General features: G+C 48.2%; 1 protein-coding gene across 1 annotated transcript; it reads left to right on the top strand.

The window, feature by feature from the left end:
* The first annotated feature begins 493 nt into the window (after positions 1–493).
* On the top strand, positions 494–12,732 carry HSH2D (hematopoietic SH2 domain containing). The gene is made up of 15 exons (XM_010563961.1): positions 494–536; positions 853–915; positions 1,184–1,303; positions 2,200–2,285; positions 2,534–2,581; positions 4,101–4,148; positions 4,336–4,427; positions 5,649–5,780; positions 6,140–6,255; positions 6,580–6,779; positions 8,811–8,900; positions 9,904–10,069; positions 10,404–10,700; positions 11,010–11,091; positions 12,230–12,732. The coding sequence occupies exons 1-14, from the start codon at positions 516–518 to the stop codon at positions 11,085–11,087; spliced, it is 1,557 nt and encodes a 518-aa protein (XP_010562263.1). The 5' UTR covers positions 494–515; the 3' UTR covers positions 11,088–11,091; positions 12,230–12,732.
* The last annotated feature ends 7,121 nt before the right edge of the window (positions 12,733–19,853 follow it).

The raw sequence follows: 19,853 nt of genomic DNA, 5'->3' as shown, positions 1-19,853 counted from the left end.
TCTGTGATTCTGTGATTCACATGAGAGCATTGCATCAAGGGTGTGCAAGACTGTCATTAGATCCTTCAGTAAATTCAACTTCCCTGAATTTTTCATCTTGTCACTGAATTAATTTTAAGCTGAGTGACTTTATATAACCTCCCATATTGACTGCTATAGGTGAGCTTCCCATTTGTTATCTGTACTTTTTTCTGCATTGTTAGATGCCCGTTGATGATATTTCTTTTGAAGGTTATTTAGGGTTGTTCAATAACCTGATTGCCTTGCGTTCTCAGTGACAGAAAATAGTGTTGCTTGCATTGTGTGCTTCATATATTTGTATTTTCTTCTCCTTAGCTCTTTCCTTGTATTTCCACATGGTGAAATCTAATGCCCTTCCTGTGATTCAGTATTTGTAGGGAGACTTGTTTGTGAAGTGAGGTTTAAATGTTTAGATGTGGTTGATTTTGAGCAAAGGTACAAAATTAACTGTTGTCTCTGTTCTTCCAGCCACTATCTCAAGGACGGGGACACTGATGCCTCACATGAAAGCCAAGGTATTACACTTAAGGTCCACAAGGCAATTGATAAATGGTGGCATAGTTACCTGATATCTATTATTTGAGAAACTGGCTGAAAATGAGAGCAGACAGAAATTGGTTGAAAATAAGAGCAGACAGCAATCTGCTTGCAACAATTTCTCCTTTGTTTTTTACCAGGTTTTCTGCTTGCTTCTGCTGATACGTTTAATTTGTCTTCCCTCCCCTGAAATCCATTCTCTGTCCTTTTTGCCATCTGCCTTCCAGCAGAGCTCTTTGGATGGCAATCAAGCATTTCTTCCAGGGATGATCTTTTTTTTGGGTCTGGTTTCAGGTCATATCAGGAGCAGACAAGTTCAATAGCACACGAAAACAGTCTGCTGGAGCTCAGTTCCGGGTAAAGTATTGCTACCCTGCAGTGCCCCTTGAGATGAGTGCAGTGATATTTTAATGAGAGCTTCCAGGCTGCTAAGCATAGTTAAAGCACCCAGCGTGCAGACAAGGGTTTTTCTGGGTGCCAAGCACAGCTGATTGTGGTGGGAGTGACCCAGTTGTTACCAGAGCTTTGGAAATTGCTGTGGGGTTGGAAAACAGTTCTCGCTGCCTGCCAGGCTCTGGCAGTGCTTTGGCTTGCTGGACTGTCGATCTTTCTCTGCCCTCACCAGCATTCCCTGATGATGCTCATGGAGAGGTTGTATTCTGCCAGCCCTCACTTTGTGCGCTGTATAAAGCCCAACAGCCAGAAGGAGCCAGGTGTAGTGGACAGCCAGGTGGTGCTGCAGCAGGTGAGGAAAAGCAACGTCCTTTACAGGTACTTCTGCCATGTCTCAGTGGGGAGGGCAAACCCAAACCAAAAGGCTGTGGAGATAGGTGGAGGCTGACTGGTCTGAGTCTCCCCTTGCAGGAGACAGTAGTCACACTTTTTATGTATGTAATTGTTATGGGTACTTGGTTGTTTTTTTGACACAGACTGCTAGGTCCAGGTTTTGCAGTCTTGGTTCTCTCCTGTTTCTTTTTCTTGAATGCAATGAGATCTGCTTGTCAGGCACTAGGATTCATCTTTGCATTTCCTGCATGGGGACTGGTACAGACAGTGCTTCTTCATGAAAAATGATGCTTCCTGAAGGAGACTGTTCTCACCCATCAGCCAGGGCAACTCTGAATAGGAGCCAAGATGGGATCGCTTTGATAGGAGCTGATATGTGCTGATATGACTGTCTTTGGATATTTTGTCAGGTCTGAAATCCAGACACTTTAAAGAATACTGAAAATTATTAGAAGAGTTCAGAAGGCTCTGTGGCCTGTTTAATGTATATAAGAAAGGATAGGATTAAGAGGGAAGTTCATCTGTGCCTCAGAGTACGTACTTTTGTGTCCAGATTTGGAAGTAAAAAGCTAATCTCTAAGGGGCAGAGGCAAAGCAATACCCATGGCTGGAAGGTGAAGTTATTTCAGTCATTGCTTTTTATGGTTTCCAACTTTTAACTGAGAGTGGTTAATCATCAGAGTTACAGGATGTGGTAAATTCAATCTTTAACCAAAGAAACATTTTCAGAAAGAGACTTTTTCATTTTGAACTAGAGATGTTTAGGGCTGAATGAAGGAATTTCTGGCTGCAAAGTAACAAACTGCTGTCCTAATAACCTGTTTCTATTTGTTTCTCTTTGGGGTGCTGCTTCAGCTCCGGTACAATGGACTGCTGGAGACAATACGTATCCGAAGAGATGGTTTCTCCTGGAGACCTTCATTTGAGGAATTTGCTGAAAGGTTTGTTAAAACCTCTGAATGTTCTTTGTTAGATATTGTTAGAGAAGCAACCCTGGTAACCAGATGTGGGCAGGGGGTGAAACTGCCTCTTCAAAGTTCACATGCCTGAGATCATGGGGTTGTTTGCTGTGAGATGCTGAGTGGGAAAGACAGTGATTTATTGTTGTTTTGCTGTGAGGGTGACATGGATCACTTCAGCACATCAAGGATGGGGCTCTTACCTTGCTGAATTGGTTTGTTTTTCACAGATATGGAATTCTTCTAGTTAAACCAGATGTTTCCCTCACAAAAGAAAGGTAGGAACCCTTCCTTTGTTATGTGCAATCCAGTTTGTTCTTCAGACTTCTGCTCTCAGGGTAGCATAGCAAACTGAGTAAAAGGAACAAAGTGAGGATGCGGTTTTGTGGTAATGGGGAACACAAATTCCTAAGCAAAGACAGTGTTTAAAAAGCATTTGGTACAATGATGAATGAAATATTTCAATTCAATTGCTATAAAGCTGTGCTATCCCATGGAATGAGAACTGGCTAATGTACTCAATTTAGGGAGTCACAATAATGGTCAAGGGTATCCATTGAACTCAGTATGGCAGGGGCTCAGCAGAGTTGCCCAGTGCCTCTCCAAGCTTTTTCCTGATGGTCTTACGGGAGAAGAAGATAAAGACAATGCTGAATAAGCAGCCAGCACTGAATGTCTCCCAGGCTAGAAAAGTTGTTTCTGGTCCAAGAATTTTTTTTATGTGTGCAGGCATAATATACCCTCAGCACTTTGAGAAGCTGACTGTTCCTTACACACATAAATGTCCCTCCAGCTCTGCAGTCTTACCCTGTCAGCTTTTTCCTTCCTTACATCTAGGGCAGCAGCTCCCCACCTCCTCTTCTCCACTTCCCCAGTCCCTCCTTTCTGCTATGGTCAATTCTGACTGATAGCGAGAATGAAGCATGTAAAGCAGCCAGCTGAGGGTGTTTTTTAGTCTTTTAAGAAAAGGATTTAAATGTTCTCCTGGAATAGTTCTTTCCTGGCAGTAGCTCCTCCAGCCTTCGCAGTGCTTCCTTGAAGTTACTGACAATTCTGAATTAAGAGTTGCAAACCCAAGTGAGGTCAAGACAGAATCTCACAGATGAGAGACATGATGGTAAACAGGCAGCATGGTGTGTTTTCAGACGCAAAAATCATAGGATGCATTTGAGAAAAGAATTACCATGGATATAGATTGTGGCACAGTGGAAGTTGGCTGAGATAGAAGGAAAGCCATTCTGCTTTGCTATGCAAGATATTAGCAGAAAGTGCCACTATGATTTCACAGCCTAGATTTGCAGGCAGAGGGAGGAAGCTGTCTGTGTGGTGCAGCTAGAGTACTGCTTTCAGTTCCAAGTGCTGGGGAATCTTTCTGAGTGACCCACATTTTATCACTGAAGTCTGCAAAATGAAATTGGAATTGGAAAACAGGCTTTCTCCCAGAAGTCTTGCTGTGCCGACCTTGCAACTTGAGTGCTCCAAAGAGCTTGGAAATGAAATGAGGAAAAACAGTTCTGAGAATAAAATAGGCTCTGCAGAATTGCCTCCCAAGGAGTTGAAGAAAATCTGCCTCTAGGAACCCCTTTGCTGGTGTTCCCAAATGTGATCCTAGCTGTACCTCAAAGAGCACCACAGATTGGCAGCCAGTTACTGAATGTGATCAGGTGACAGGGGGCAGAGAACGTAATGCAGAATCATTGAGGCACTTTCTCCCCCTTTATGTACCTAAAACCACTGGCTGCGTGGTGTTTGCTTTGGGAGGAAAATTATTTATTTCACTTTCTTCCTCTCTTTCAGCTGCTTGGAGATACTGCAAAGTACAGAGCTGACAGGCTGGATATGTGGGTACGTGTGGATCACTGCTGCTGGGAATGGAGGGCCTGAACTGCAGAGACTTTATACATGTAGACTGTTACTTGGTTCCCTTCAGGGAGAACTTTATGACTGTAGGAAAGGCCTGTCCAAAGGACGATGGATGCAAGTTTAGATAAACAGTGTTTCTTACTGCTTCTTTCTCTCCCCACCTTCACAGGAAGTCACGACTTTTCTTTAAATATTGGCACCAGGAACAGCTGGGAAAGTATGTGGAACGACTGGAAAGAGCAGCAGTTGTCATACAGAAAGGTGAGCACTGGGGCAGGAGAGTCCCTCAACTCTGATCTCACACCGGGGCAAGGAAAAACTTTTCTCCGGTCCCTGCTCCACCATTGCACCTTTGCAGGTGACAGAAAGGCAGGCCAGGTGCCATCTCCATGCCAAGGCCTTGGAGTCAGAGTGCTTATTGGAGATGCCCACCTCCTCAGGGCTCATCTTCAGTCAGGGAGAGCCATCAGACAGTGTGAGCCCTGGAAAGAGAAAGCACGTGTGCAGAACTGAGCTGAGCAGGGCAAGCATATGATTTGGCTGCATCCTGAGATCTGGGTAGCCATCCTCTGGAGTGAGGGTTTGTGAGCGGTGTTGAACTGAGGAGAGGGAAAAGATGAGTGAAGCAGATCTCATTCCTACTTTCAGAGACAGGCAGAAGGGGATGAAGTTTTCTTTTGGCGTGTTTTTTTTTCTTTCCTCTCCAGGTAGCATCTGCTCTGGCAGCCTGTTTCTCCAGAGCGGGCACTGTGGGCAGTTTGGTACTTCCCTCTGCACAGGCTGCATGAGGACTGTGCAACCAGGAGGAGGCTGTCGTCCTGCCTGGTCACGCTTCTCTTCTGTATGGGTTGTTGCTGAAGCGTCTGAGCAGCTTCCAGCTATGCACCATACAGTATGACAAACATCAGACTGTCACATGCTGTGCCTTGTTCTCATCCATGGGGAAGATGTGTGGGTAGTGGGCAATGAGGGAGTGTGGCTTTCAGTTCATATGCTGTAGTACCTGGTAGAGTAGGCAGGATAATGCAATGTCTGTAATGCTGCTGCTGAACCCTGTGATGGCTGCTTATGGGAAAGGTTATCCTGTGGGCTGACACCAAGGAAACCCCGTCTCCTGAACAGAATAGCTTTGCTTTTACTGAGTAGTTTCTGAAGGGTACCGAGGAGATAGATGGTTAATAGAGGCCCTTCTGTGAGTCTTTGTTTTTTAGCTATCCTGTGCATTGGCATTAGAGATGAGACCTTAGATTGTAATTTAATTTTTTTAAATTTGTTGTCTGGCACCTTAGAGGGTAGAAGACAGTTCTCATGTGGTTTTGACTGCCTGCTCAAGTAGAGTCTGCATTGCTGTTCATTAACATGATTGAAATATTGAGGGCTTTGCACTGGGTGAAGAAGTATCACCCAGTGTGCTTCCCTTCCCCAGGGAGTGACAAAAGCATGATGAGCATTTTTTTCTAACCACCACTTTTCTCTGAACAGTTTTCAGGGGATTCAGATACAGGAAGAGTTACCTAAAACTGGTGGCTGAGCAGAGAGCTCAGGCACAGAGGCTACAGGAGGAGGCAGAGAGAGAAAGAAGACAGCAGCTGGCGGTGGAAGCAGAGGCTCAGAGTAAGTTATTCCCACTCCCACTGCCGCTGTGTGTGGCCACTTGTGCGATGAACACCTTGAAGTGCTGTAAGCTCCAGGTGATGATGACCTGTCCTCAGCTCTCCTGGGGCTGGGGGTTCCACCGATACGGTGGACAGGGAGGTGCTGACATTTCTGCCATTTGAAAGAGTGGATTTCTCTGTGGGGAGCCAAAAAAGCATGGTGAAGGTAATTTGCCTGGCTGTGTTGGGAGGGGTGCCAAGCTGTGTCTTTCTCACAAACTCCGTGCAGCAGAGCCTGTCCTCGTCTCGGGCATGTGGAGGATGGATCTCATGGACCTTGGATGCTAGTTTTCATCTACTTCTTTCCTCTTCTTGCAGAAAGAATGTCCTTTCCAGTCCCCATGCCACGAAAGAGGCACCCTCGGCCTTCTCCCAGTCCTCCTGATAAGCCACCACAGCCACCAGTGCCACGGCCACGGAGCAAACTAACAGAGGTAGCGATATTGGCTCTGCTTGGGGCCCCTTAGCCAGGTGTGCTGGTTCTCTGCTCCTTCCGCCTTGTGCATGCACACATTCTGCTGCATGTGATCCCAGGAGAATGTTGTCATTCTTGTTATGGAGAAGTGAGAGAGTCCTTTCCTATTGTGGTTAGTTAAAAAAGCATGGTCAGGACCTTTGAGGAACTGGAAGCAGTGTTTGATAGTTTGTGACTGATCTTAAGGAACTCAGGATGGGATTACTACCAAAGTGATCCCTTCAGAGGTCCCCTGCCTTTGACCTTGCTTTCATGCCCACTTTCCCCCTCTCCCCACTTTCAGTCCACTCCTTTCGATAACTTCTTGGACCGTTCTGCACCTCACCCTGTTCTGGGGACAAAGAAACAGGCTGGAGAAGAGGCAAAAATGAGAAAATGCAAGAGAGGAGCAAGTCTTCGCTGGTTCAAAGAGACACAGGCTGAGAAGGTCATGCAGGATGATGGGGCCTTTCCAAGCTGGCTGCATGGGATGATCAGCCGGAGGTGAGTACGCTGGACACAGTGGCTGTAGGTTGGACTGTGGCAGGCAGGCAGAAGCTGCTGTGTCCTTAGGAGGTTGGATTTGTCAGGATTTGCCTCCTTAAGGAATGGGAGTGACCTGTGTAACCTTTCACTTTTAGGCTGTGAGCTTCAAACCCTTAGGGGGAAGCTTGGAGCTCCCTGTCACAGGATGCAAATGCTGAAACTTTACATGGGTCCAGGAAAGACTGTGGAAACTCGGAGGAAATACGTCCACTGTGGGTTCCTAAATACAGATCCTGTGCAGGGAAGGGAGGCTTGGAAAGGACTTGGAGAGGAAATACACACATGCACGTACCCTGTTGTGGACTGTTTGCAGGACATGATATGGAATGAAGATGGACTTTTGGTCAGACTGATTATGACCGTTCTTATATCTCTCAGTTTAGGTCAGGAGGAGACCTCAGTTTACAGCAGGAAAATATGGAATTCGGTGTACATTTATTATTTTAAAATGTATTAAGAGGGCCTTTAGCAAGTACCCAATAGCAAGATTCCCCCAAAGCCCCCAGATACAGGAAAAGGAAGAGTTTTTGTTAATACCTCTGCCTGTCTAAGGAGGGTGCAGTGTAGGTGGAATTTACATCCCTTTAGGCTGGGAGAGACAGCCACAAAGCCCTGCTTTATTATGGAGTTGTTTATGAGACTGTGAACTCCCAAGATTTTGGGGGAAAACCTTTATTTAAATGCTTGAAATTTTGCTACTGGGTATGCCTCACGCTTCATTCTCTTGACTGAGCCAAGCATTACTTTCCAAGCAGTGTGATAACTGGAGAAATGCTGATTATGCCAGTGATCAGACATGAGCAAGACAGTGGGGTTAGCAGGTAGACATCAGAAATTCTGGCTATAGTCTCCCTTGTGTGCAAATTAATCTATGGTGCTGCATGCTTGCTAACTGCCAGCGTTCCTTATTTGGTGGGACTTTTGCGTGGGCATTGCTGTCAAGCATGCCTGTCATTTGAACAGCCTTATCATCTTGCTCCAGTTTGTAACTTTTTTTCTGTTAAAGCTGCAAATCTCCTTCAGTCTTATTAGATCTCAAGATCCTGGATTTTGTCAGCTTATCAGTGTGAACATTACTCAGAGACATTATACAGCATGTTAGCTTAGTAAAGGGCAGTGCACTAGCTGACAGCTCCCTAGTAGCTGCATTTTTTTTCTTAAGATAATTATCAAGGCCCCCACCTGCATTAATGCTTTTGTCCACAGATCCAAGAATGCAGGAGAGGAACTAGCACCTGGAAGAAAAAACTGTCTGAATTCAAATATAGGCTAGCCATGAGCACTTCACAATGAAGGACATAGCAGGTCCTTCCCAAAGACACTGACTTTGTAAGTGGTGCTTCCTGTTGTTGGATTTAAGTCTCCATACAGCAGTGTAAACTCAGCCTCATGTAACAGCAACCAGAGCGATCCCAAACTGCACTGGTGATTTGCAGTCACCTTTAGCCTGGAGCAAGGCACATGACAAGCACAAAGCAGTGCTTTGTCTGTTGGGCAGAGAGGGGGAAGACGTCCTTCCAGCAGGAAGTTTAGAGAGCCAGAGTGGTGTAATCCAAGTTGGTGTTTTTCCAAGCCATTGGGCTTACCTTGTGCTGAGCACCACTACCCCACAGCAGCATCCTGACTTCTTCTCTCAGCCCTGGAGTGTAGGAAATGCACATGTGCACAGCCTTCTCATCTCAGTCATGCTTTGTAATGTGCTCTGTGCTGGAAGGTAGCTGTTGCTATTGCACTAGTCAGACTGCTGGAGCAGCTTTGGAGCAGCCATGCTTGGAGAGGCTTTGGCTGAGAGTGTTGTGCCACCTCAGCCTGCTAATGCCTCCTTGCACCAGCAAGCCTGAGTGAGGAAACCTGTAGCTAGGAACACGTGGGGCAGTTGCTGGCCTTCCTGTGGACTGGGAGCACTACCACTGTAGCACATGAGACAGGATGGAATCCCTGCACAGAGGCAGCTGCTCACTGTCTGCTGAAAAACTTTCCTGTTTCCAGGGAAGCTGAAAACTTGCTGATGGACGAGCCTTTGGGTTGCTTCCTTGTTCGGATCAGCCAGAGCCAACCGGGCTATACCTTAACATACAGGTAAGTAATAAGCCTTGCAGAGAAGGCTCAGGGAAGACCTTATCGCGCTCTACAACTACCTGAAAGGACGTTGTAGTGAGATGGTATCAGTCTTTTCTCCCATGTAACAAGCAACAGGACAAGAGGAAATAGTCTCAAGTCGTGCCAGGGGAGGTCTAGATTGGATATAAGGAAAAATTTCTTCACTGAAAGGGTTATCAAGCATTAGAACAGGCTGCCCAAGGAAGTAGTGGAGTCACTGTCCCTGAAGGTATTTAAAAGGTGTGTAGATGTGGCACTTAGGGACAAGGTTTAGTGGTGGACTTGGCAGTGCTAGGTTAACAGTTGGACTTGATGATCTTAAAGGTCTTTTCCAACCTAAACGCTTCTATGATCCTACGAAACTGAGCCATGCATGGCTGGAGGAGTTAACCTCCTCCACAGAGGAGTCCAGTGAGGACGATGCTCAGCCTTTCCTATTGTGGGCGCGTCAGTTTGGAGTAGCAGTTGGGACACAGTGGAGTCTCTCTCCTTGCCCCAAATTAGATCTGTTTGTGCGTGGGGTGCTGTGGCTCCAAGGATGCAGGTCCTTCTTAGGCTGTACTATATGGCTGAGTGGGCATACCAGGTTGGAAGGAGCAGTGACTGAAGCAGAGGAGTCTAGAGGACAGCCTGAGGAGAGGCAGTTGGAGTGCTGCAAGGGCATGGTCTTTGCACAGCCTCAGGCAAGGGGTAGGACAGAGTTTTAATGTGGACAACAGGCATGGGAGGCAATAGAGTCTGCGGGGATTTGGATCTGGCTGCTGGGGTTCTCCTGTCACTGACTTTGGGGAAACTGATGCTCCTCCAGCACCTACTAGCACAGCGTGTGACACACCAGCATGGTGCATCTCCTGCATCTTTTTAATATTTGTTACTGTGGCTCCTGATCACATCTGGCCTCTTGAGGCAACAAGTGCAGAAAGCAATGACTGGGTCCTGGAGAGATGTTGCCATGACTATTTCTCTCTGTCCATCTCCCCAGGGGCGAAGGCCGCTGCAGACACTACATGATCCAGGTGCAGCCCAATGCACGCTATGTCATCCTGGGGGAAGACCAGGCTCATGCCTCGCTCACTGAACTGGTTCAGTATCACCAGGCTGTGGGCATCCAGCCCTTCATGGAAAAACTGACTGTGCCCTGTGGGCAGGTGAGTGTTGACGATCTGCAGCCAGAAGAGGGGATGGGGCATGGACTGTGCCCTGAGCAGATAAAGTCACTGCGGCAGCTTCTCTCTTTTGTGTTCCCATTGGGGGTGTCCCATTCTGGCCAAGCAGCTTGGCCTCTTCTGCGTGCACTGGGAAGCACTACTAGCTGGGCACTGGGGAGTCCTGGGGTGGGGGAGAGGCCCTGGTGGGTGGATGACACCCCCCTGCCCCCTGAATGTCAGCAGTGGGCACAGCTGGGTATTCCTCTTTGTTGTGCTGTTTGGGATGTGTGGAGGGTCTGCAAGCCACTGCTGAATCCACTCTTCCCTCCCTCAGAAAAGTAGTGAGATTTTGGATTGCAAAGATCTGGAGTGCCTCACACTGGATCTGCCAGCAGCCATGAGGGAGACCCCTCTGGAGGAGCAGCCCTGCCCCTCCGGGCCTTCCACCAGCAGATCTGCTCTGCAGGCAAGAGCAGCCGCAGCTCTCAGACACATGTGGTCCGGGAGGACCAAGAATTTCACAGACCAACAGAGCCTGGACAAGAGTAAGACAACGCCAAGCTCAGGCAAGAAGAGAGTCTTCCCTCGCCTCCACTCTTCCATACGCCTGGCGATGCAGGAAATCCAGCAGGTGAGCTGGGGCATATCCTCTGCCAAGCCTTGCCACCCACAGCCACTCTAGGACACGTGGAGCTGCCCTACCCAGGGGCAGGAGAGAGGAGGCTTCCACAAGTAGTGCTCAGTTTCCTAGCTCCTGGGTCACAGGTTTTATCTGGTGGTCTTGGGATCAAGACTGTGTTCATTGGAAATGCTGGGCTGGGGGCAAACCTGGGAGAGGGTCACTGAGATGCCCAAAGAAAAGCCCACAATAGAAGGGGCTGTGATGCGGCCAGCATCCCAATCACTGCTCCCCTAATGCTGTCTCTGCTTCTCACTGCAGTTATCTTCCGCTCCCTTGAACACTTCTGTACGGAGCTGCTGTCAATCTCTCAGCACCGATGAAGTAAATCCCGAGTGACACGGTAAGAAGAGACAGCACACAGGAGGGCACACAGCAATTGCAGCTTCCCCAGGGAATGGAGGGACAAAGGGGCTCTTCCCTTCGTGCTCCACCTGGAGCATCTCTTGGCCGCCAACTACCCAGAAACAGAGCAGGAAAAACAGAGGGCAGTGGCTGGCTTCTGTTTCAGGACTGCAAAGAGACCAGGAAAAATGGGAAAAATCAACATAAGGCTGGGTTCCCAGCACCTGTGGCACACAGTGTGCTTGCAGTTCAGTAACAAGGCTGCTGGAGGGAGCTCACAGTTTGTTAGAGGCCTGGGTCTGGAAGGACAAGTACTATCAGAAAGCACATCTGCATGCTACAATAGTCAGCTGCAGTGGCTTAATGCTGTGGAGGGAGGTATGTATCAGAAGTGGGTGCTGGGCAGAGCACCCTAGTGGGTAGCAGAGGCAATAAGCCCAAGGCAAGGCTGAGAACATAAGAAAAGGCAGGGGTCTCTGAGGACTTTAAACAGGGTCTCAGCAGCTGGCAACACAACTGATTACTGAGGCTGTAATATACGGGGTTATAAGAGTGTATGGAGTGGGCCAGGAAGGGCCTTCTGACACAGCTGGCTATGCCCATTGCATTAACTGTCTGAAGCATCTAGTGGATGTGCAGCTCCCCTGTGCAGCCAGTGGATAAATCCCTGTCCCGTTCACTTGCTGAAGTCAGGAGGAAGCAGTAGTGGTGCTATTGTACACTTCTGGAAAAATCTGGATTTGTGTCAGCTGGGAGTGGAGAGGGATCAGAAGACCAAGCTGTTGGCTGCAGACCCACTGCAGGGCTTGCAGCCTTGCGCCAGGATTGCTGAGTTCCCTGTGTGGTTCCACTCCCAGGAATTCATGTTGGAGCAAAGCTTTTTAGCTGGGGCCTGTTTTGTCTTCCTCTTTATGGTTGAGAAAATCCTCTCCCTGAAGTGTTTGACTCAATTGCTTCATTCCTGTATGTGGGTATTGATGTACCCAGGGGATGCTCCTTATGTCTGAGGTTAGGCAGAAGACAGACAAAACATGTGGGATCTGCATAGATAAGTGCAGGCGTGTTGTACTGGGATTGCTGAATAGAGCCCTCCTTTTACGTCCTCCACTGAGTTGTGTTTCTTGACTTCCCTGCAGGTCGAAGTGGCTCAGCCCTATCTTCCAGTGCTGCTGGGCCTTGCCTAACTTGGTGAACATATCCAGACATACAACAGCCTTTTTTCTTTTTTTTTTCCTTTTTTTTTTTTTTCCTTTTTGTTTTTGCTGCACCCACTGGCCATGTGCCTTTAGACAGGACTGCTGCAGAAATTAACTTACATCAGCACTCAGCTGGTCTCAGTGGCTGACACTGCAGTATCTGGACCAGTCCCATCCTGGCAGAGGGGAGAGGATGGGAACAGTCACTCTCTGCACAGACCCCTCAGTGCCTGACAGTCTGTGTGTCAATACTTCAATGTGCCTGGGGACCCCTCACTTTGCACTGTTAATAGTCACAAACTGGATATCTCCCAGCAACCTGTTCTGTCACAGATACCTGTACTGATTTCCTACCTCTTTTTCAACTCCTCTGTCTCTGTTTTAGTCCTGTGATTCCACTACTCTGGGTGCCAAGGGAAGCTGGGCTTGGGAACTAAGGAATGAACGTGGCGTGTCCTTTTTGTTGAGTGCAGGAGCACTTGAACAAGAGCTGAGACGAGGGGTAGGAAAATCTTTCTGCGGAGGGAATTTCCTGCCCTTGCATCAGTGTGCTGGCGTGGTGCTCCACACTCCTTAGCCAGAGCTGGAGTCAGGGAATCATTGGTGAAACCCTCTTGTTCATCCTGGTTGAAATCACTACAAGTCTGGGTGCGACAACATCCTACTTTAGACTGAGGGTAGAGGGCTTGCAACATATGGGACTGTGCTACTTGTTACGTCTTTTCCACCCTTTAAGATAAATCTCTTCTAAATTAAATTCTTTGTACAAGGAGAAACTCAGCGTTTTCTTTGTTTCTGTTACCTGCAGTCAGTTCAGCTGTGGACTGCAAATGGAGGAGAACGGCTAACGCCTCTGAGGGTAGACACAGGATAATGCACAGTGGCTCAGTGCAGAAGCTGAAGGCTTATGGGTCAGTAATCCTGGTGTACAACTGCCACCTGTAACAGTGCTCTCCTCCCATGCCAACATCATTTCCCCTGTGTATGCTGTGGGCGAGACCTCCCTTTTGCAGCCTGTGCTGAGCTCCCTCTGGCTCAGTGCTTCCCTGGCAGATGCCTCTGCACCGGAGGACAGCCACACTGCCCACCCCACTTCACCCCTCCCTGGCAGGCACGAGTGTGGCTGAGTCCAGGCTGCATAGGCTAATGCCATGGCCAGAGAAGCTCAATGTGATCCAGCATGCTTGTGGCAGTGTCTTTGTGCTGCCTTTAACCATGGGACTGTTTCTCTTTCCTCCCCTGTGCTCTCTGCAGCAGTAGTGCTGAGCTGTGCTGGATTATAAGGCAGCACTGCTAGGGACCAGACAGGGAAGCAGTGGTTGTTTCAGCCTGATGTCCTGGCTCTCCCCAGCACTGCCTTGCAGCATTAACCCACCTTTTCTCTTCCTCATGCTGGGTTTTGGCAGCTGCTTTGAGGCTGTTCAGGACAGAACCATTCCAGGCAATCAGAGGCTGCTGTTTGCAGAGTCTTCCTGGCTAAGCCCAGGAACGTTTTGCTGGGCAACCTTGGCCTCTGTGCCAGTGTTCTCCTTGGCTTCCTCCACCACTGGGCAGCTGGAAAGCCTGCCTTCTGGGTAGCATGTAGAACCACTTCATGGCCAAAGCATTTCTAAGAACTTAGCAATGCGCAGAACTGAGACATGTATGAGAAATGCATTTCAGTAACAGAGCTGCTCTCTAACTCTTTCCTGCCACAGAGCATGGTGGAAGCCTAGGGCTAAGGTGCAGCTGCAAACCACTGTTCACTCCTGTAGCCTGGCAGGGATAATGCTGAACCAAGGAGGGTGGTGAAGAGCTTTCCCCCAGCAGCTCTCTCCAGTACCTTCTGGGTGCTGCTGCAGGCACAGCTCGCAAGTGATGCTAGGGGGGAATGACGACAGAGGAGGGTCAGGACACTTCTCTGGTGGGTATGCATGGCACATCTCCTGGTGAGCTTCCCAAAACCAGAGCAGATCAATCACAGATATCTTTTGCCCCCGATTCAATGGGTGGGAAGTAGAATGGCAATGTGAGCAGCCAGGAACCTGGCACAAATGTGGGCAGCACACCTGGGCTGGCAGGTCAGGTTTCTTCCACATCTGCTACTTCTGCTTTTTCTGTGATATGGCAAGAAGAAACCAAGGGAAGAGAAGGGTGAGAAGCTGCTTGGCTAAGGAGGTTATGCAGCACTGGAGGCACTGGCATGACTTCTGCAAGGCTGCAGTTTGCAGCAGCTTCAGCAAACACTTAATGCTCTGCCTATACACAAGGTCTAGCCAAGCTTCTGGAGAGCAGTCTGGCCAGTGCTGGGCTGTCGTGGGGAGAAATGTGTACCGGCAATGGGGAAAAGCTGAGAGAAGAGCTGGGAATGCAATGGGCTGCTGAAGAATAAAATGCAGATTTGACATCTCTAGTGTGGTCTTTGCCTGTATGCTTCCAGCTTGTGGCCAAAGTCAGGCACTTGAGCTTCAGCTCTGTGGGAGAGCATGACTTATGCTAAGGATTTCTGTCATCTTCTGCCTGAAGATGATCTTATCCGCTGAAGAGGAGCAGCTACACAAGCAGCCCTAGATCATTTCCTATGGCAGCAGCTTGCCTTGTGGCACTTGGAAAGTTATGTCTTAGAAAAAGCGAAGATCAAATTGTGTAAGCCAAAGTGGGAAGGCCGTTCATGTTATATCATGTTACAGTTCAGTTGGCGTGCGATGAACTGAATGGGATGTACTCACATAAAAGGCAAATACCAGGCTGTGTGAGCAGGGGCAGCACCCAGAAGAAGGTCTGGCAGCCCACAGATCCCCTGAGCACTGAGTTTCATGCTCCATGGCACTTCAGCTGAACTCAGAGAGGAAGGCTAGGAAGAGAAGCCAGGGCGTGGGGGGCTGGGCAGACCCAGCACCCAGGAAGGTAGGAAGAGCAGCAAGAAGGATCTGCAATCCACAGGAGCAAGAACTGGAAGTGCTAAAGGGAACTCTGGGTTTGAGGCTTGGGAGGAATTTTATATCATAATCTGTGCCACCTTAATCATCGTGTCCCCCCCTACTCCATCCCTACAATTGGTGCTTCAGTGCATCTTTTAGAGAACTTCCCTAACCTGCCTCTCTGTTTTTGCAGAAGGGTTTTGCTTCCCTTTCTTACCTCCCTCCGTGCTTTACATCTGAACAATCTTGGCTGCAAACATTTTAGCTAAACATCTCTAGGCTAACACCTACTCCAGATCAGTCTCATTCTGTCCAAACTAAAGCTCTGGCTTGCCTTTGGCCCTGGAGGTATCTGGCCAGCAACTCCCCATCAGGCTGGCTAAACCAGAAATTTTTGTTCTTCTCTCCTTCCATTCTCAACCCTTCTTGTTCCCCCTTTTCCCAACTCTGCTTTTTTCTCTCCTCTCCTCAGTCTGGCTATCATCTTTGATATAGACTTGAGGTTTAGGAAGGTGAACCTGTGACCCAAGGCTCTTAAACTCTTTCCACAAATCTGGCAGCCCTCATGTTGTTTGCTTTCTTCCTGGGCAATGCTATGGTGTATGTTGACATGTTTCCTTCCCCAGATATGTTTTAAAGACCTATTTGGCCCTCAGCCTGGACAAGGCTCTCCACACGGCTCTTAGCCTCACTCCAGCCTATGTCAAGTGACCGTGGAGTGTTGTAACAGCATCTCTGAGATACAGTCTTTCCTATCATCTGGTTAGCTTCATTGTACACACCAAATACTTGCATGGTGTGCCATTGCTTTGCAGCAACATTTAGGACAGGCTACTTGACCAGGGCTTTGCTTATCAACTTGCTCCTCCTGGTGCATCACAAGAGCATAGAAACTGCTGTCTGTGATGAAGCACAGGATCCTGGCCATGAAGGTGGCCAGTGCGGTACGCTTAGAGCAGATTGAAGAGCAATGTAGGCATAAAGCCATGCTTCCTCTGCTACGTGTTTTGAGCAATACTCAGTTTAATCTTACCTGACCAAAGTATCCTTCTGTCCAGCTGTCCTTGCTGGGTTGCTATTACAGAAGAGCATCTGATTGCTTTTGATCCATTCTAGATTATTTTGCCTCTGTAGCAACCCTAGGCAATTAATTCCTCAGACTTATGATACATAGCAAAGTACTTAAATTTGTTTGGTTTTTAACCTGCTATGTTGTTATTTAATCAACATGCCCTTGTTTCTATACTATAAAACATCACAAGTAATTGTTTCCAAAACACCTCACTCACTGCAAATGATTTTATATACATCAGCTTCTCTCCTTTGACTGTCTTTTCTGTCCTATGCATTTGATTTCCCTTCCCCCTTTTTTTGCCTCTTCTTAATTCTTCTGTATCTTCTCTGAAAGGGAAGGGAAAAAACACAGGGCTGACCTCCAGGCCACTTCCCTGAATGGGAATAAGTGGTCTGAACTCTCTCTTTGTGCAGGTGGAGCTTCTCCTTGTAAATTACATCTACCAACACTGACTTCAGTTTGTCATTTTATCATCCAGCTGTTCATTGTGAGATCTTTCTTGAACTCTGCAGTGAATGCTCATTTTCACTACACTGCATACCTCAGCCTCACCACCAAACTTTGCCCCATCACTGCTCACACCCTTTCCCAGACCATTTATGAATACAGCAAAAATCACAAGCCCTAGCACAGATCCTGGTGGGACAGCACTGGTATGTTCCTCCATCTTAAACACTGACCGTTTTCCATTCACTATCTTCTGCCTTGTTATTAACCATGGGAATAAACATGTTATGGAGAAGAGCAACTAAGGACACTTGGTATGGGACCTGGCTGAAAGTGTTTTGGGCATCCAAGTACATCCATCTATCCAGACACATCCATGAAACAGAATTCCTCACTCCTTAAAGGAGTGAGACATTACTTCCTTCTGCTAGAGTGGGGTGGTTTCTTCCCCTTTAATCCCATTTCTCTACATGCCCAGGGATGCTATTCCTAACTCCCAGTGTGGAACTCAGGTTCACAAGTCATAGGTCTCCAGATTTACCCAATGCTCTTAAAAAACCAAAAGCCCAACCCTGGCATCTCATTTGCCTTGTGTCATTCCTCTGGTTTCAGGCTGAATTAAGCAACAGGTGACACATCCCATAGCAGCTGAGAAATCTGTGTTGGGGTTCCTCCAGAGCTCTTGGATAAATGCCATCTGTGTCATTTACTGTTTGTGTTATAAATTTGTTTTGAAACGTACCCTGTTGATTCTTTCACTTGACGCAGGTTGCTTCATTCATCCCTGCAGAAGGAGGTTGCAGTATGGGAGTTTCCCTTTGTTCCTTGCTGGTGTGAGTAACTCATTGTGCTCTTCTGCTGGGCCTCTGTCTTCTTTCTGAATGGTCTTTCACACCTCTGTTATTTGTTCACTCTATGGCAAGCTTTCAGTGTAAAAATGTTTTTGGTTTGGGGTGGTTTAGTGGGTTGGGGTTTTTTTTTAGTTTTTCAGCTTATCACTCTAACAGACTCTGTTATGGTTTTCTATTTAATTCATTGTGGTTACTTTCCTTCAGAGTATTGCAGGAGGTTTTGAGATATGACAAAGGGTGCATGTCTCTTCCAATAGGTCTCATTTATCCTTTTGCATGTTAATTTTGTTCTTCAGAATTTGGAGTTCTCTGGAAATCGACTAGAAAATCACATCCTATTAGCCACCTTTCTACCTGTTGCAGCCAGCTTCACATGGGAGGTTACACACCACTTAAGATTTCATCAGTTTCACTTTGAGCTCCTTTAGAGCCGCTTTGGAGGAGGTTGGGACACGAAGCATGCAAAGAAGGTGCAGGATTAAAGCCCAAGTAGCACCATGGATCTGAGTCCAGCAGCACAGTTATGGCAGCCTTTAGCCCCTTCTGCAGTACATTCACACTTGAATGAGGGTCTGGGCAGTTACTGACCCTGCTCTTTGTGTTTTGGGATGCTGCTGACTACAGGGGCATGTTTGCAGCAAGGTCCCTGGAGGAAGCACAGTGTTTCTGAGGCTCACAGCTGCTCTGGACAGGGCAGGCCAGGCTGGAGGGTTTTCAGCTCATTTTTTGGTCTGTGCATCAAGCTTGCCATGTCTAGGGTCAGCTCTCAGCATCACAGAGCCTGGCAGTTAACAGCCGGGGGAACCCCTGGTGCACCACAGATTTTGTTCCCAAAGCTGTGCTTGGCTTCCAGTCAAGCAAAAACATTTGGCAAATTAGGATGTTGGAAAATTAGGAAGAAAAACCACTTCACAGTGTCAGGAGACCTAGGAGAGTATTTTAAAGGTTTTCTCCTGCTGCTTTTGTGCCTTGGACGTATCCGCCAGCAATTGAGCTGTGCTGCGGCTGGTGTAGCGGGCATCAGCACGGCTGCTGAGTCTTTGCCAAAGGCATCATATCACCCAAATATTGTCTGGGCTGGAATGACAGCACCACACAGCAAGGGCCTGCTGAGCTGAGGCTGCACCAGCCTCCCCCCGCTGCATGCACTGTGCTGGGAAGAGAGTGGGGGGAAAGTGGCAAGTACTGCGGGAGCTCTGCACAGCCCAAGGACAGCTTGGTGGCTCCCCTGGAGGAACTGAGGCCACGACACCATGCAGATCCCAGTTAGGAGTAGGCAGTTATCACTCTATTTTAAGGCCGCATGGGGAGTGACGGGGAACAGATTGCAATCCCAATGCCTTAGGTAACAGCAAGTATTTGCCAGCACGAGGACACAGAAATGCTTCTGTGGAAGCCAGCCTGGATCAGACATCGTCACCCCTGATCCAGAGCTACTGTGCCTAACCAGAGCTGTCACAGGGACAGGTGACATTATAGTGGGGGTCTGCTACAGGCCAACCGACCAGGAAGACCGAGCAGATGAGGCTCTCTACAGACAGACAGGAGCACCCTCATGTTCACAAGCCCTGGTCCTCATGGGGGACTTGAACCACCCCGATATCTGTTGGAGGGACAACACAGCAGGGCATAAGCAATCCTGGAGGTTCCTGGAATGCGTTGATGATAACCTCTTTCTCCAAGTAACAGAGGAGCCAACAAGGAGAGGTGCTATGCTAGACCTTGTTCTCACCAACAAGGAGGGGCTGGTGGGGAATGTGAAGCTCAAGGGCAGTCTTGGCTGCAGTGACCATGAAATGGTGGACTTCAAGATCCTCAGGGCAGCAGGGAGGGTGCACAGCAAGCTCGCTACCCTGGACTTCAGGAGAGCAGACTTTGGCCTCTTCAGGGATCACCTTGGTAGAGTACCATGGGATACAGCCCTGGAGGGAAGAGGGGCCCAGGAAAGCTAGTTAATACTCAAGGGTCACCTCCTCCAAGCTCAGGAGCGATGCATCCCAACAAAGAGGAAGGCAGGCAAAACCACCAGGAGGCCTGCATGGGTGAACAAGGAGCTCCTGGACAAACTCAAACACAAAAAGGAAGCCTACACAGGGTGGAAGCAAGCACAGGTAGCCTGGGAGGAATACAGAGAAATTGTCTGAGCAGCCAGGGATTGGGTTAGGAAAGCCAAAGCCCTGATAGAATTAAATCTGGCCAGGGATGTCAAGGGCAACAAGAAAAGCTTCTATGAAAGGAAAACTAGGGAAAATGTGGGCCCTCTCTAGAAGGAAACAGGAGACCTCTTACCC

The sequence above is a fragment of the Haliaeetus leucocephalus genome, unplaced genomic scaffold (genome assembly GCF_000737465.1).
Source record: "Haliaeetus leucocephalus isolate CR32 unplaced genomic scaffold, Haliaeetus_leucocephalus-4.0 Scaffold174, whole genome shotgun sequence".
Lineage (NCBI taxonomy): Eukaryota > Metazoa > Chordata > Aves > Accipitriformes > Accipitridae > Haliaeetus > Haliaeetus leucocephalus.
The sequence above is the reverse complement of the archived record's forward strand: the minus strand, read 5'-3'. Positions and strand labels throughout refer to the sequence as shown.